Here is a 19188-nt window from a genome sequence, read left to right as displayed (position 1 = left end):
TGTTAGATTTGGTCACCTTTGGCACGAATTATGGCCTTCAAACGGCCAATGAAACCGTCACACGCTGCCCGAATGTTGCTCTGCGGTATTTTGGCCCATGGCCCAAAAAATTTCAGAAATAGCATCAAATTTAAATTAATAGTAGATTTGGTCACCTTTGGTACGAATTATGGCCTTCAAACGACCAATGAAACCGTCACACGTTGCCCGAATGTTGCTCTGCGGTATTTTGGCCCATTCCCGGCGAAGCGCTTGCTTGAGGTGATCGACACTTTGGTATGTTTAGTGCCAAACTTGCTTTCCAAAATACGCCAGACACAGTAGTCCAACGGGTTGGTATTCGGAGATTTTGGTGGCCATTGTGCGCTGGAAATGAAGCGATGAACCTCATTTTGTAACCATTCTAGGGTGGCGCGTGCTGAGTGAGAAGGTGCTGAGTCCTGTTCGAATGTGCAAGGTCTGCGGCTAAAATGTTTGGTTGCCCAAGGCTTTAATACACCCTCCAGAATATTTTTGCGATAATATTCAGCATTTATTCTGATGCCATGGTCGATTAATACGAGCGGAGAGCGAACATCGGCTGTTATGGTGGCCCACACCATCACCATGGCCGGCGCTTGAGTTCCGGTGGCCAACCGAAGGTGCATATTTTCAGCCGACCTCTTTGGCAGGTAAACACGAACATTTTGTTTGTTTGTTTTTTTGTTTTTTACAACCTGCTGGACAACGAATGTTTTCTCATATGAGAAAACCAAATTCTGCAGTTCACCACTTTCGGGCAAGCGAAGAAATTCTTTTGAATCTATTTTCTTTCTGTTGCGGTGTAAGTTCTTGCAAGTTTTGGAATTTCAATGGCTTTATCCCGAGGTCATTTTTCAATATTTGCCGAATGGAATGTTGCGATATGTTTTCCGGAAAATTCTCATCAAAATGCTTTTGTACGCTTGTAAACAATATTATGAACTGTCACAGGAATAATTTTAACACCCTTCGGAAGTGGCTTAGAAATGACAGCAGTCTGAATTTGCAGGTTGCAGGTTTTTCATCTCACCCTGTAGTCCATGAAAAACTCCATAAGGAATTGTAAGCGCCTTTGGAAGTATTTGTAAGATATTTTTAAAACATCCCCAATAATCCTTGAAAAAATTTTTTCAATGTCTCCAATGACAAATTAAATTTTTTAAAAATCCTCGATTGTCCTTAAATTTATGACTTAAAAAAATTCTCTTCAATGTCTCAAATAACTTTAAATAAGATCTTTAAATATGCCAGACATTCATTGAAAACTCATCTTCAAAAAAAAACACGTTCGCGACTCTGACAGTTTTAGAAAAGAAGTTCTTCAAATATTCTCGGCAGAGCTTGAAATTAATATTCTATGAGGAATCGACTTCAGTGTCTCTAATTGTATTCCTTAAAAATATATTTAAAAAAATATTTTTATGGTACATATTTCATTTTGTTCAACTAAAATATATATTTTTTGCATTTACCATTTTCATATAGCCCTAGACTTTTCAGCCCAAGTCACATTCATGTATCTGTAGAAAAAAAAATTATCTAAATAACCGCAAATTTATCTACGCCTCAATTCAGCAAGAAACTCAACAGCTAATACAAAGCTAAGCCAACAACTTCGTTGTTGTTCGCACCGATCACGCAAATATGCTTTGGCTCATGTTACAACGAACAATTTAGCTTTGGGTTAGTTGTTTTTCGAACAGCAAACTCAACGGTTTGTTGCTGCGTCGTTGTGGTGGTGGTGTTGCTTCCCACAAAATTTCATACATAAAAGGAAATTGCTTTTGTCTTATGTCCGGTGAAAATATTTCGTGGTTTAAGGTTTCTTACGAATATGAAGTGAAAGAAGAAATTTAGTGAATCACTGTGAAAATTTCACTCCAGAATACAAATTATAACAAATAAATATTTCAAGTGTAGATTGTGAAAAAAACGAAACAAAAATTAACGCCAAGAAAAAAATTTAAACAAAGTCTTACTTAATTGCTTTTGTGATTTTTTGGCTCGAAAAACATTAACGGAAAAAGAAAACCAACGAAAGTCAATCATGAGTGCCGCTGCTGCTGCCTTGTCGTTGTCATTGAATACGCTGCGTGGTCGAACATGTAATACTGCTAACACACTAACTGCTTTGGCAACGGTTGCAAGCAATTCAACATTATCGACAGTATTACGCTCGAAGCCAAATTGTCTGTATGACGTTGGTAAGCGTGAAAATTCTTCCAGTGCTGCTGCTGCTGCTCCACCAACTTGTCCCCATTTGAGCAGCAACACCATGTATGAACATGACGATATGGTGCCATTAATACATCACACAACCGAATGGCAAAATGCTTTGCCCTATGAAGAGGTGCCTGGACCAAAACCAATACCCATTTTGGGTAATACCTGGAGGTAAGTGTAATATTTAATGGAAATAACTGATAGAGATTATTTATAGGGATTCCATATCTTATATCAATTTGAATTTGGTACATCGCAATATTTCTATAAATCGAAATTTTCACAATTCTCAAAAATTATATAAGAGTGTAATCAATTAAATTCAAACTTGACACATGGCAATTATACCCTCAGCCAAATGAGTACAGAGGGTATAAATCATCTAATGCGCCCTACCGAAATAATGGTTTAAGACCCTGGGTCTCTTAACACAAAATTCGTTTCAAGGCATTTGGAGTCGATTTCGGCGTACCCTTCCGTCCGACTGTCTGGCTGGTGGGCACCGTAACTCTCGAAGGGAGTATCCGATTTGGTCTAAACTTGGTATATCGTAATATTATTATCACACTAAGATCGAGTTCGGAGATAGGCATATCGGTCTACCCCTTCTGGTGCATCCCCACAAAAGGTCGAAGTTCCAAAAAAAAAAACCTTACTTGCACAGAAAGAGAAATGATAATCTAATTTTGCTCCAACTTTTCAAATCCCAATATTTGCATCATTGCTAGGTAAGGTGTGAAAATGGACAAAATCGGTCCACCGCATTTAGAATCTCTTTTACAAAGGGTCAAAATATTGAATAATTATAACTCTTATAAAATATGATGTAAGAGTGCGATTGTCCGATTCAAATTAGGCACATCACAATATTTTTATTAACCCAAGGTCTGGTGTAAGTATGGAATATGTTGGTCGATTCCTTCTGGCATCTCCCCCATAAAGGGTCAAATTTTGAATAACAAAAACGATTATAAAATCCGAAATAAGCATCCGATTCTCTTTATATTTCAAACATCCCATTATTTCTACTAAGACAAGATCTGGTATGAGGATAGGATATATTGGTGCACTCCTTCTAGTACCTCCCCCACAAAGGGTCAAGAATATGTCGGTCGATTCCTTCTGATATCTCCCCCAAAAAGAGTCCAAATTTTAAATAACAAAAACGATTATAAAATCCGAAAAAATCATCCGATTATCGTCATATTTTAAACATCCCATTATTTCCAATAAAACAAGATCGGGTATGAGGATGGAATATATCGCGACACTCCTTCTAGTACCTCCCCCACAAAGGGTCAAGATTTTGAATATCCATAAAACTCATAAAACGCGAAAATAACATCCGATTCAATTCAGACTTGGCAAATCTCAATATTTCTATTAACACAAGATATGTTATAAAGATTGTAGAGATCGGACTGGTCACCAGACCTCACCACAAAATTAAAAAAATCACTGAAAATAATAAATTGTAAATAGGTGGTAGATTAGGCGCAGAAATGGACCTATCCATCACATACCTCGCCTTAAAGGTTAAATATTTTTAAAAATCATAACTCTTTTAAAAATCGAAATAGGAGTCCGCTTACATTTCTTTTGACGATGGGATATATCGGACCACTCCTTCTGCTACCTTCCCCCGCCAAGGGGTCAATTTTTTAAAAAACAAAAACGCTCATAGAAAGATAATATTTCTTATATTTCTACCAACAGAATATCTGTTTTTAAGATGGTAGATATCGGACCACTTTTTCAAGTACCTATCTCATAAATATTAAAAGCACTTATAACTTGTGCTTACCTCAATGTTTCATTCAACCAGAGATCTGATGTGAATTTGAAAAATTTCGACCAATTTCTTCCGATATCTCCCCCCATAATTTGTAAAAATTTCGAATAATTACACTACTTTAAACTTGTGGATATCTAGTACGGAACTTATCGATTCATTTCTTATTGTACTTCCCTCACAAAGGTTCAACTCATAACTCTGATAAAAAGTCAGCTATAGATCTAATATTAATACGGTATACATCGACCCTTCCTTCCGGTACCTTACTCACGCCGAATTGCTACAATTTGAAAAGTCATAACATCCAAAATATGTGAAATTAGTTCCTGATTTCCTGTTACTATTATTTTCACAGGTCTAAGATTTGGTCAAATTGTTGAGCGCCTCAATATGTTTTTCTAATACTTTTTTCAATGACTTCCTCTACAAAATTGTTGACTTTTTAAGACAATTTTGAATAAAAATTGTGGGCCAACATTCTTTAATAGGTATTTGGCAAAAATCATGGGTTTTGATGTTTTTATATTTAATTGAAAAAATCCTAATATAAGCTCTTTTTTTCTCCAACATATCTAGTATAAAATGACACAAAGAGAAAGTAACGTCAAGTCCGAAGCTTGGGAAAATATGACCATAAATAATAAATGCACTCAACATCAAATGAAGTGACGATTTATTTGTTGTCTGTTTTCTCTACGCCTCTATTTATCTTCAATGCATACACCTACCCTCATCACTCGTTAGTTAATCCATCCATCCATCAATGGAAATTTGTCGAACAACGGTTTAGGGCAGGTTTGTGTCTTAAGTCTTTCGTTTTCATTCATAAATAAACCCAACAAATGCAAAACAAATTAATACCACAACGCTTTGAGTTGTAAACATTTTGAATCTTTTTTTTATTAATTCCTATTTATGTTTCACACATCAATTTCGTTGGGGTATATATTTTTCATTTTTTGGTTTGGATTTCCTCTAGGAAATAAACAATACATCATGCAGCAAAAAAATCAAGCGTTCCATTGTGTGTTTTTTTTTTTTTTTTTTTGTTTTTCAGTCCGTCTTGTTTTCTGTAAAACTGCAAGTTGTAAAGCAAAAAAAAAAAAACTTGTTTTCATGCTGTGTTTGTTGTTAATGCTGGTTAAATCTTCACATGAAACCTGCTAAGTCATAAGAAGCAAGCAAGTTTTTGTCTTAAGTCTTTCGTTTTTATTTGGGCTTTATTTTTTTCTTCATCATTAAAACACTGTACTGTACATTGGAAAACCCATTAATTAACCTCGACTATTCTTTGCTGCTAAGTGCGTAAGGTCATATCTTAACAATTATATACGCTGTGCTCTTTTACATATAATGGTTGATTTAAAATTATTAGTGGATGGGTATTTTCAGAAGCGTGAAGATCATTGTGCCTTTTTACAAATTAATACAAACAAAGACATTTGAAACAAAAACACGTTAATATTTAAAAATTCACTTTCGAAGAAACAATTCTTGACAAATCCAAATTCTATATCAGAATAAATATATTTTTTAATTTTTAAAAATTTTTCATTTTTTGAAACCAAATCCGTTTTAGGACATTTAGAGTCAATCTAGCGATGTCCGTACGTCCTTCTATCTGCTGATTGGTGCGCACGATTACTCTCGAAGAGAGTATCCAATTTTGTCCACACTTGGTACATCATAATACTATTATCAAATTTAGATCGAGTTCGGAGATAAGCAAAATGGGTCTACTCCTTCTGGTGCCTACCCCACAAAAGGTCAAAATTTTCAAAAAAAAAAAAGATATAATACTGCACAGAAAGAGAAAGGATAATCCGATTTTGCAAATCCAAATATTTGCATCAGTGCTAGGTCAGGTGCGAAAATGGACAATACGGTACACTCCATCAAGTACCTCCCCAACAAAGGGTGAACATAATAAATATAACACTTATGATGTGACGATTGTCTTCAAATTACACAGTTCACAATATTTTTATTTACCCAAGGTCTGGTGCGAAGATGGGACATATCGGACCACTCCTTCTGGTACCTCCCCCTCAAGGTTCAAAATTTTGAACATTCATGAGGCTTATAAAACACGACATTTATATCTGATTCCATTCAGACTTGGCACATCTTAATATTTCCATAAATACAAGATCTGTTATAAAAATGGTAGAAATCGGGCCATTCCTTCTGGTACCTCTCCCACAAAGGTTCAAAATTTTAAATAACCAAAACGATCATAAAATCCGAAATAAGTATCCAGTTCTCTTCAAATAACACACATCAAAATATTTTTATTGACCCAAAAGTCTGGTGTTAAATTGGGATATATCGGTCCACTCCTTCTGGTACCTTCTCCACAAACGGTTCAAAATTTTGAATATTCATAAAGCTCATAAAACACGAAATGAGCACCCGATTTCATTCAGTCTTGGTACATCACAATATTTCCATCAACGCAGGATCTGTTATAATGATGGCGCAGATCAGACCATTTCTTCTGGTACCTCCCCCACATAGGATTCAAGGTTTTTGGTCAACAAAACCCTCAAATAAAGCGAGATAAGCATCCAACTCTCTTCAAATTACGCACATCGCAATATATTTAATAACCCTAAGTCTGTGTGAAGATGAGATATATCGGTCCACTTCTTCTGGTACCTCCCCCACATAGGTTCAAGATTTTTGAAAAACAAACCCCCCAAAGAAAGCGAGTAAGCATCCAACTCTCTTCAAATTTCACACATCAGAATATTTTTGATAACTCAACATCTGTTGTGAAGATGATATATATCAGTCAAACCCTTCTGGTACCTCACCCACAAAGGGTCAGAATTTCCATAACTTGCGAAACAAGTCGGCGATTCTTTACAACTTGCTATATCCAAATATTTCTCTTACCAGAAATCTGATAGGACTACGTTGTTTATCGAAATTTATGATTTCGTAAAAAATTGGATATAAATCCGATTTCCTTCAAATTTTGCATATACCAATATTTGTATCTGTATGAAGACGAAGTATGAAAATGGAATACTTTGGTGCGCTGTATCTGTTACCTCATGCATACATCCAAATCTTCCAAAACTTTGCACATATCTCATATTAAGTATAGGAAGTAGACGATATAGTCCAAATATGGCACGTTGTAATATTTTTATCCGACATAGGTCAGATACGAATTAGCCAAATGCTTCGGAACCTCCTCCATAAAATATCAACAGCTTGAATAATAACCCAGGGCTGGGGGTATGCTGATACTATTTTACTTGTTTTTTTTTTTTTTTTTTTTGGTTATTTTCTTACTTTTAGCTCTATTTTCAAAATATGCTTGAATTTCCCTGTAATTATTTATTGTGTTACATAGTTTTATTTTCGATTTAAAATATGCATTCTTAAAACCCCTTTAGTTCTTGTTTAACTCCTCGAAAAATAAATATAAATATTTTTTTGGAAATTTAATGGTTCCATATCAGTTTTAATTATGGATGTTTAGCTTCTATATGAATTATTCTGGGAACATAAGGCACCGCACAAGAGGTTACGAAAACTCACAAAAAAACCTCCAAAATGACAATACCCACACATACACACTTAAGATGTGTACAAGTTTCATGCATCGGAAATAAAAACAAAAGACCTAAGACACAAACTTGTTTCACATTACAAGGCCACTCGCTTACTACATGCAATTTTTTGGTTAACAATGGTGTATACATAATTCTTGCCAGACATATATACATACATATTCTTCAAATACATACAAACTCTGATACATACACACATAAACACAAAAATATGTAATAACATATGTTACTTTAACACAAAAACTCGTGGGTAAATATTAATGAGAAAACAACATGTAAATCAAAACCTTTGAAACAAATGGTCGTCAACTTTTTGCACGGAATCATAATTTATTTTAGCTTTCAAAATAATGATTCGCAAAAAATAGCTTTTTAATTACCAGAAATGCAAAAATAATTTCATATAAATCTAATCAAAATAACGCTTCTGTTTGGCTTACATTCGGAGATACGCTCATGACATCAGGTCTTCGGAACTTCTGTTGTTGCTGCTTTCACTTTGTTGCCATACTCATTTACCAGCTAAGCTAAGAAGAAACATTGTCGAACAAATACCGTAGCAACAGACACACGTACAACGCAGCCAGACGGCTAGATAAATATCACGGCAATTTATACACATTACAATTTTTTCTGTTTAGTTTTGTATGTACTTCTGATTTACACACAAGTAAAAATACACACACATTTATACATTTGTATGCAGATAAATGCCATTCGCATGGAGATTTAAATATCAATGAGTATTGGCCCCCAGGGGGATTACATAAAACTTTACCCAAAAAAAGTATACCACACTTGACACGTACCAATTGAGTGGCCATAAGTGTTTGTGGTTTTTTTTTTGCAAATCAGTTTCTATGTAATGCGTTTTGTTTTTACACAAATCCAAAAAAATAATAAAAAAATAAATAAAAAATACCGCCACTGGCTTGTATAAATATTTTGTATGTACTTCAGATTAACATATCGAATATTTTAATAAATATTGAAACGAATTCAAACGCATGATTTGCAATGCTCTTCAAGCTGAAATACCAAATTCCAGCATCCACCATTCATCCATTGATACAACACCCCATATGACCATTAACAAAAAAAAAACACAAAATTTTTTTGTATGCATACAATTTTCATTGTCAAATCCATAAATGCTCGACTGACTTGGGAGGAATACTCTATTTCGGAGATCATTTAAATGCCGTAGTATTTTAAAATATGCATATTTGGCTTTTGTTTTGACCCCGAAACAAAAGCATTTTTAATGTGTATTTATTTATACCTTGACATTCGCAGACCCTTGAACCAATTTTGTCATAGGCATACGTTTTTGGGAGCACGTTTACATTTAAAATTTTCGGAATTTATTTCCTATTTTCATTGCCGGTTTTTTATGGCTTAGACCAGCAAAAAAGCACACAGAATTTAATGGGTTAAAAGAGTTAGAAAAAAATCGTTACAACAAATATAATGGGAACGGAGAAATTAAGGGAAAGTATTTAACTATTTAATATTTATTAGAAAATATTTAAATTTTTATTTTTTGCTGTTAGGTTAAGATTCTATAATATGTAAAAAGGGAGGGTGTATGCTGTTTTAAAATAGGTTTATTCGAACTTGTGGTATTATTAACAGACTGAGAAACATGAGATGTGGATTTAGGACTGAAAAAATGTTTCTACACTTTTTCTAGCAGAATCTGTCTAATACTGAAATTTTCTTTTAAAATAATAAGGGTTTTTAATACTGGCATTTTTAAATATTCAAATTCAGGTCGAGCATCACTTGTTTTTTATCCAGTAAATAAGGTGGATTATATGATGATTATATCATATACATAAGACTGTGCAACACTAAAAATCTGGCAGATAATGAACGAATAGCCAAAAACAAAGGGATGTGTTTCGGCATTTTGAAAGCTTACATCGCAAAGTAATTTAAATGGTGGGGAGCAATCCCCCCGCCCCTATCTTCCAATTTTTTGAATAAAGATTCCTTGGAATCCGATCATTTTAGGTATATAGTATATTCGGATATATTTCATATGACAATACTAAGATTAGATTGGCCGAGATTTTTTACACTCAAGCGAGTCACCAAAGGGACCTTTTTTCAAAAAATGATTGAAAACTCCCTTTAAAGTCTCATACCAGAAGGTGTTGGCAGATCTTGCGTTAGCATAAACATTTTGATGTGTGAAATATGAAGAGAGTTGGGTGCTTATTCCGATTTCTTTGAGCGTTTTGTTTTCAAAAATCTTGAACCCTATGTGAGTGAGGTACCTGCAGAATTTTTCTTGAAAATTTCATTTTTTTGTCAGATGGGCCCCCGAAATGGGTTTGAAATGCATTTCTAGCCAAGTCGGTCCATTTTAGCGTGATCGACAACTCAAAATATTTTAAACATTTATTTGTTATAAAAATCCACGGTATGTTTCAGAAGACATTCAAAGTTTAAGTCTTACCTAAACACCAGAAATTCTGCTTTCTTAGAACACTCAGATACATGGTTTGTTCTGAAATTTATTGTGAAAAATGTTCCAAGATCGGTACACATTTTAACATACATCGGCGTTTCTATAAAATAACTCTTAGAATCAAAATATTAATATCCTTGGACCAAAAATCTTTTTAAAACAAATTAGTTACATATATTCTTGGCTCAAACCTGTCTTTTTTGAGCAAAAATTGACAAGAACTTTCAAGATTTTATATATCATTTAAGTTTTTCCTTTTTCGGAAAAAATTATTGGAAAATGTGTACTTTAACACCAAAAAGTCTTAAAACTCTTTCCGAGGATGTTATTAGTAAATTGAGTACCATTTATTACTTTTCGTACAAGTATAAGACTCATTTCCAAATCACCACCAAATCTCAAACACAGACACAAACAGTAACCTAAATTTAAAATTTTAGAATATAATCACTATTCCTCCTCCCGGTATATAGTACCATTAAGTACTTTTCGTAAAACTATAGTACATATTTCCGAAACTACCGCCATATGTCCAGTCTACACATGAAAAGTGAACCTAATACCAGATTTCAAGCACTATCTGCCCACTCAATGCTAAATTGTACCAAAAATGTTAATATTTAATGCACTTGTAGAATACGTTTCAAAATACAACATTTAAAAATTCCAGCTTTAATTGGTTTTCCTTAAAGAAACTGTTCCAAATTTTGTACCATTTAGTAGTGGCACTTTTGTATACATTTCCAAAACCACCTTTATTTATCGAAATTACTTTCCATCCTCTATCTATCTATCTGTTCACATAATACCAATACGTACTATTTTAGAAGTTTTGTTCGATTTTAGAACTTTTCGTTCTTAAAAAAAGTAGAATGGAATTTTTTTGTCTTTTGAGGATTGCGGAACCAGATGTCGCTTGTTATTGGAGTACTTTTTTGTTTATTTTTTTTTTTTTTCTTAAATATCAAAACTCATCAGACTTAACAATGAACAATGTCATGGCATATTTACTGGTCAACTACGAATATCGTACATGAATCGAATAATAATTATTCAAATGAAACAATTTCAATTCATTTCGGTCTTTAGCACATTAAAATAGTTGGTATAATATACGTATTTGATGACCACGTCGAAAGATTGAATCTCATGTAGTGGCAAACAAATTACAAAATTGTCAACAATAATGACACTTTTTTGCTTTTATCCGATTGCCAGTTGTTAATTTTCAGCTGCAGTAGGAGGCAGGCCTCAATTAAATGCATTGCAAGTCCCCTAAACCTTTTGTAACATTTTACCTTACCTTACCGGGAATAGTCGAGCTTTATTCACGTCAAAGAAATGATGACATTTTGCAGGTGGCACATCCACAACGAACCGGCTTATCAACCTATTTCGGAATACGTGATTTGTATGATTATTTTACAGGGTTTTTGAATGGAGAAAATAAACTATTTTTATGGAGGTAACAAAAAAGAATAAAAAAATGAACGAACATATTTAAATGCCCAAATGTATTTTTTTCTACAGTTAATGCACAGAAAAATAAATATATAAATTGTAAATAAACAAGTAAAAACGCAGCTAAGTTTGGCTGGGACGAACTTTTAATACCCCTCAACATTTGGAAGGAACTGGAAAATGTTCAAAACAAAAATCCGAAATCTACCATTTATATGAAAACCATTATATGGGAACTACACGAAAACGTGGACCTGCATACAAAAATTTTTGTCATAGGCTGTAGCACCCATTACGAACTTCTGTTTGCTTACGTCCACTTCCTCGACATCGGGCTACGCTACCAGTATCACGGTAACGAGCGATTGTACGAGACACAAAAGATTATTTAAATGCTGGAGTGCTCTAACGATAGCCACTTGTGGTTTTCCAGCCAAATATAAAGAAAAACGCTTAAATTCCATCACGAATAACTTTTTTTCTGGAAAATTCTTACCAAAATGCTTTCGTACGCTTGTAAACAATATAATGAGCTGTCACTGGAATAATTTTAACAGCTGTCGGACGAGTGGCTTAGAAATTACAGCAGTCTGAAGTTGGATGCAGTTTTTTCATCTCACCCTGTATACCCTTCATAGAATGGTGTAGGGTTTAGAAAAGATCGGTTTCTATAAGACAATACTATAGTGACTGGGAAACCACATTTCCAATAAATGTTTCATTTATTTGACTTTTTTCTATATTAAATTGAAAATGTTTAATTTATATTTGGAATAGTGTTCTTTAGCACTCATCATGCAAAACAGACTCAAAATAAAAAAAGTTACAATTTTTATTTATTTTTTTTTTTTAAAACCTCTTCTAATTTTTTTAAATCATTTTAAAAATGTTCATAATTTTTACTTAATTCAAACCAATTCGTTGTAGTCACGGTTGTCTATATCACGAAAGTCAGATTTCACGCAAAACTAAGGGAATTTTTGGTTTAGAAGGAAAAATGAGTAAAAAATGACCAATTTTGTGCATCACTTTAAGAAATACTCCAATTTCCATCATAAAATTGTCGGCTTACAACTCTCAAATATTCCCATGAATATACATATATTCCGGAAATAAATGTGCATCAAAAATCAACATATGTTTTTCTATTTGTATACATTAATAATAATATTATCATAAATGGTCAATAAATGTGATAATGAAAAGTTTTACGTCTTCTTTTGATCACGTCGTTTTCTTTGAAATATATAACTCAAATGCTGCAGTCTTTGTCGGAGGAATGGTTAACCATGACCTTGAATATAATTCCAACTGATTTTAAATGTGTTAATTGTTTGACAGTGTTGTTAATACCAACCAACTTACCTACCGGCGGCGATGTTGATGCGATGCTCAAAAATTGTGTCTGACTAACCAATTTAATTAGCACCTTTTTGACACTAACTACATCGATAAACAAATAGTATGTGCAAAAATAACAAATGAAAGGTGAAAAACAAACTCAAATAATAAACAAACAAACTACAAGACTTCCAAAAAACATGTATTTATGTTAACACGCTGTGTCATGATATCAAACGACATAATAATCATTAATTATTGATGACATTATGATCCGAATCTGTCACTGGAATTTTGTTTTAACTCTCATCCCAATCATAAATAAAAATTCATTTATGGATTTCCATGAGTGAGTGGATTATAATATTCATAATCGAAAACGCTAAATTATAATAATAAAAGAAAAACGAATTTCAATTTCCCAATTTTACCTTTACCACTTTACTACCGGATATAGCAAAACCAACTTTTTTCCAAATCATTTTTTTTATTTATTTTTCTGCATTTTGTATGTATATAAGAGTTAACACTTTCGATTTTGTATTAACATTTATGTTCTAAAATCCTAATTCTAATTAACAAGTTCGCAAATTGTTTGCCATCAACTGTTGTTGGGTTCCTTATGTTTTGGTGGTGGTGTTGGGGAGGGTGAAACAAATAAAGGTTATTTTTCATGTCTTTTTGTTAGTTGTCAATTAATATAACCTTTGGAAAAATCCAAATATTTAGATATTAAATAATTCTATGGTCTATTGACTTGTGTGTTCCAGTGTCATCCACAATTTCAATGCCATAGAGCCACACCTAAGGCCATAAATAATAATGCTTCATATTCGCTAGGGTAGTGAAATGAAAAATATATTGACTACATGGGAAGCAATCATTTCGAATAGAATGACGAATATGTGGTATACAGAGTGGAATTTGTGTGCATTTTATGGGGTTTTGAGTTTCACTGTTTCGTGAAGGTCTTAAAAATATGGGTTCGTTTATATATTTTTTTCAATTTATGATGGAGACGTCCCACAACTGAATTAACTTTACAGATGTTAATCATTGCTGAAGGTTGCATTCACACTGACTCAACTTTCTATTGTTCAAACTGTCAACACGTTTTGCTTTCATTCAAAGTTCACCAAAGATCAAATGATTTTCTGTGATACTTTTCGATTCCTCAGTCCCTTAACTCATTCAATGATTTGTTATTCTCACACTTCCTAAGGCTTAAGAGAAACCATTCTTTAAACATCTTTGTGTACATCACCTTGACACCGTTAAATGAAACAGACGACTTATTACCCATCTTCCCAGGGTTCAAGAGTGACTCCATTTTTGGTTTGTCGTCAGAGTCTTAACTGTGGGCCAAAATACCGCAGAGCAACATTCGGGAAGCGTGTGACGGTTTCATTGTCCGTTTAAAGGCCACAATTCGTGCCAAAAGTGACCAATTCGAACAAATCGAAACTTATTCTAAAATTGATGCTATTTTCAACATTTTTTGCTTTTATTCAATAAAATTAAAAAAAGTAAAATTTATGTTGCAGTTTTTTATCTCACCCTGTATGTGCATTCCACGTATCCCCTGATGGTTACCTCGAACAGAATTGAAATCCCTATTACGAGGCAGTCATCTGTTTTTATTTTCAGCCATTGATTGTTGATTAAAATCTAAGGAACTGACTGAATGACAAAAATATATTCTTTGAATAGCTCATTGTTTTTATTTTCAGTCCCTTCCAACGGCTATTTGTTCATAAACATCCATCAGGGTATACACCTCATCATATTTGCAGTACTCACCCCTGATTGTTTTCTTGATTAATTGGGCTGTTCATCATTTTGAAGATTAGATCCAATTAAATGCAAATTACTTTGTGATTTATTTCCCTTATGATTCCATTTTGATATTTTGCAATATAAGTCTTTAGCCTAAAAAAAATCGGCATAAATTTAAAGGTCGAAAGTGCCCTCCTGATTTATTTGTGATTTCGACGGGAAGTGACTTTCAGAACTAAAAATATTCTCGGTTGAATTGAAATTCTGGTATTTTTCATGCAAAAATTATGGTCCCTCTCAGTACTAGAGCTTTTTACATAGTAGTTTAATGATCATCAGATGGCCTTCTTTTAATAACAATTAATAAAAAAACAAAGGCTCTCATTAAATTTAAAAAAAGTCTAAAGTTTGGCTTTTATCTTAAGATCCTCAACATTTACTCTAGATCTATCTATCTATCCACGACTATAATATAAACATCTTTATGTGTTCCAAAGTTACAGAATTTTTATAAAAAAATAATTCATGCGAATTTCGCCATTTCCGCCCAAATTGTCTTTTTTTTTCAATTCTCTCTTTCTTAGGCACTATAATTTATTTTTCATTTCAAACATATTAATTTTATTTTCTCAAATTTACCATTTCAGAATGATGCCCATCATTGGCCAATATACGATTGGAGATGTTGCAAAAATTTCCTCACAACTTCACGAACAATATGGACAAATTGTAAAATTCAGTGGCCTAATAGGAAGACCGGATTTGCTGTTCATATACGATGTTGATGAAATTGAAAAGGCAAGGATTGTCATCAAATCTAAATATTCAGATATGTCAGATATGTACTATTATATAATTTGTATTTATTTTCCTTTTAGTGTTATCGTACCGAGGGAACAACTCCATTCCGTCCATCAATGCCTAGTCTTGTGAAATATAAGAGTGTGGTGCGCAAAGATTTCTTTGGGGATCTGGGTGGTGTTGTGGGAGTGTAAGCATATAATTGATTTTTTAAAAAATATATTAAAAAAGGATTAGAAAAAATATTGAATACTTAAGTAAAGCTAAGCCCATGACCAAGCCCTTTAAAATCCATTTGAATTAAATTCAATTTTAACTTTCTGTTTCAAAATTTTCAAAGGAAGTGCAATCGAATTACACAAATATCCTGTTATTTTTTGAAATATTTAAACAAATACAAACAGGAAATTGGTTGTAATTCTATTGCTTGTTTAAATAGTTTTCGGGAAAACAACCCATTATTTTATTCTTTGTTTCAATTTTTCTTTCGCATAGACACGGTGAACCTTGGCGTGAATTCCGTTCGAAAGTGCAAAAACCCGTGCTGCAGTTATCAACCGTTCGTCGCTATCTGCAACCCTTGGAAGTGGTAACAGATGATTTCTTGAAACGTTGCGAAACCCTTTTGGATGTGAATTCAGAATTACCCGAAGATTTTGACAATGAAATTCACAAATGGTCCCTTGAATGTAAGTTTACATTTCAAACATTTCAATACTTTAGAATATTTATTAATAAATTATTTCGTAATAGGTATTGGCCGCGTTGCCTTGGACACTCGCTTGGGTTGTTTGGAATCGAACTTATCTCCTGACTCGGAACCTCAACAAATCATTAATGCTGCCAAATATGCTTTGCGTAATGTTGCAACATTGGAATTGAAGGCACCCTATTGGCGTTATTTCCCAACGCCGCTGTGGACTCATTATGTGAAAAATATGAACTTCTTTGTAGAGTAAGTTTTTTAACATCCCAAAAAGGAATTTAGTAGTTATCACACTTTTTATGATGCCTATATTTTAAGGCTTTATTTGTTTTTCGATTTATTCTAAAGAATATATTTTCTAACTCTTTCTCAATTTAAATAAGCATATAGTCAGTCTGATTATATTTTCCATATAACAAATTAGTATAAATTTATAATAATAATAAATTTATAATAATAATAAATCTATAATAATAATAAATCTATAATAATAAATTTATAATAATAATAAATTTGCGTTCACACATTTTAGAGTATGCATGAAATATATCAAATCTGCAACGGATCGTCTAAAGGTTCAAGGACCCTGCAAACACGGAGAACCATCTCTACTGGAGAAAGTTATAATGTCACAGAAGGATGAGAAAATTGCAACAATCATGGCTTTGGATTTAATACTAGTTGGCATTGACACCGTAAGTACCGTACCGTAAAACACCGTACTTTGAACAAAATGTTACTCAATTTTTCATTTAATTTAGATTTCCATGGCGGTCTGTTCAATGTTGTATCAATTAGCCACCCGGCCAGAGCAACAAGAAAAAGTTCACCAAGAATTGAAACGATTAATGCCAGATCCCAAGACCCCGCTTACATTGCAATTACTGGATCAAATGCATTATTTAAAGGCCTTCATTAAAGAAGTATTTCGCATGTACAGTACAGTCATTGGCAATGGTAGAACGCTGCAGGAGGATGCTGTTATATGCGGTTATCGCATACCAAAAGGGGTAGATTAAGAGCAATAACAAATTATCAAAGATTTCTTTATTATAGTCCATGCTTGTTATAGGTTCAAGCTGTTTTCCCCACCATTGTCACGGGAAACATGGAAAAATATGTTACCGATGCTGCCGAATTTAAACCAGAACGTTGGCTTAAACCCAGTCAAGGTGGGTTTGAGGGTAAACTGCATCCATTTGCTTCGTTGCCATATGGCTATGGTGCCCGTATGTGTTTAGGACGACGTTTTGCCGATTTGGAAATGCAAATTCTATTAGCGAAACTTTTACGCTCTTACAAATTGGAATACGAACATGAACCACTGGAATATGCGGTAACATTTATGTATGCTCCAGATGGTCCACTGAAATTTAAGATGACCAAGTATTAATTTAAAATATTGTACATCACTGTATTTTTTTAATTTAATGTCCATATGTGTATATATATATTATTTATAGTAACAAATCATAAAGAAATAAACATACCCCATTTTATATTATTGATATCTTATTGTTCGTTTTAATTGAAAGGGTTATATTTATATAGCGCCAAATGACTTTTTTTCTTCCAAAGTATTCTTGTTTCCCACATTTTTTTTTTTAAATTGTAAATGAGATCACCATTTTTTTATTGTCTTCATCTGAGATCATTCCTGATTTCGAAAAAATGAAGCAGAAATTCTTCAATACAAAAGACGTGTTTGAGGGGTTTCTTTTCAAGTCATTTTAAATTTACACAAAATGTACTGTTTATTTAACAGGAAAATTATTTTCCAAGATATCTTTGGAAGAATAATTGTTTTAAGTGTCTGACCAAATTCTCTCTTCTACATTTTTAACACCCTCCAACTTATAGATAACCTATATTAAAAAATAAGGTGAGGATTGAAAACGAAATGTAAAATTACAGATAAATTTGCATTCGGTGTAACGTTCCTACTTCCCATCATACCCACATAATCCATAATCCATGAGTAAAACACATTCTTTTATTGAAATATATTTATTTCCTCTTCCATGCCTTGTACCAATTCTTTATTGTCTTTAAACTTTGTTCAGCATCCTGTTTGGTTTCACCTTTCAACTCAAATACTATATCTGGTTTATAGGAGTCTTTGGCTTCCTCCAATATTGTGCCGAAAATTTCACATTCAATATTGGACTTGAGTTTTTTGTCGTTGTAATTTCTGTCCTTAAGGCGATCATAGAGCACTGTATTATTTGGACATGTGACTACAAAGACGGCACTAAACCATCTTTCCGGAAAGAAATCACAGCCATGATATTCAACTATATTACCACCCTTTGCCATTAAGGGTTCCATGTAATCCATAAGTTTGTCTTCGTCCAAAATGGGACACTCATATTCTTCATCGTATTCCTCTATGAAATCATTCTCCTTGGCGATTTTGGAACAATCAATCCATTTGAATTTGAGCTGCTCTTGGAGTTTTTGACACAGGTACGATTTACCAACACCGGGAGTGCCTGGAACAAATCAACTGTTTAGATTTTGATTCACTAATTTGTCAAGGAAATCTTACCAGTTATTAGAATATTTGGTAAAGCATCAACCACTTCGTCACTCATTATTTCCTAGATGATTCCGTGTTGATGTTTGGGAGGAGTTTGGAAGACAACCAGAAACATGTGCACAAGGTAGATCTAACAGGTAACCGCATCGGCGAATTGCTCAAATGTCAAAATTGGCTTCTAAGGCGAAAAACATAGATTCGCCATGACATTTAAAGGTTGCGGCAAATTTGTTTCAACCAACATGGCAACACTGAAAGGAAAGACAGCACAGAAAGAAATAAAGATAAAGATTTGAATCAAAACAGAAAGGCGGACAACACGACGTGTAGAGTTCTGTAGTTCCAGAAAGGAACTTAATGAATTGGACTATTCACTGGATGGAACTGTCAAAACTTTCTATCAATTACAGAATTCCTTATATGAATAAGGTTAACTTGACATAATTGTTCCTTACTGTTTTTTCT

General features: G+C 33.4%; 2 protein-coding genes across 2 annotated transcripts; one reads left to right on the top strand and one right to left on the bottom strand.

Annotated features, from left to right (window-relative positions):
• The first annotated feature begins 1495 nt into the window (after positions 1-1495).
• LOC101893000 (probable cytochrome P450 301a1, mitochondrial) lies at positions 1496-17694 on the top strand. Its single transcript, XM_005177409.4, has 8 exons — positions 1496-2415; positions 15325-15475; positions 15556-15668; positions 15974-16167; positions 16232-16433; positions 16717-16879; positions 16946-17194; positions 17257-17694. Exons 1-8 carry the CDS (start codon positions 2069-2071, stop codon positions 17575-17577), a joined length of 1740 nt encoding a protein of 579 aa, XP_005177466.1. The 5' UTR covers positions 1496-2068; the 3' UTR covers positions 17578-17694.
• A 478-nt stretch (positions 17695-18172) lies between these two features.
• LOC101893178 (adenylate kinase isoenzyme 6 homolog) lies at positions 18173-18893 on the bottom strand. The gene is made up of 2 exons (XM_005177410.4): positions 18733-18893; positions 18173-18676 (listed from the first exon to the last, which is right to left on the bottom strand). The coding sequence occupies exons 1-2, from the start codon at positions 18776-18778 to the stop codon at positions 18192-18194; spliced, it is 531 nt and encodes a 176-aa protein (XP_005177467.1). The 5' UTR covers positions 18779-18893; the 3' UTR covers positions 18173-18191.
• Between the last annotated feature and the right edge of the window lie 295 nt (positions 18894-19188).

This window comes from Musca domestica, unplaced genomic scaffold (genome assembly GCF_030504385.1).
Source record: "Musca domestica strain aabys unplaced genomic scaffold, Musca_domestica.polishedcontigs.V.1.1 8, whole genome shotgun sequence".
NCBI classification, from domain to species: Eukaryota; Metazoa; Arthropoda; class Insecta; order Diptera; family Muscidae; genus Musca; species Musca domestica.
Note: the sequence above shows the minus strand (reverse complement) of the source record. Positions and strands in the feature narration are given on the sequence as shown.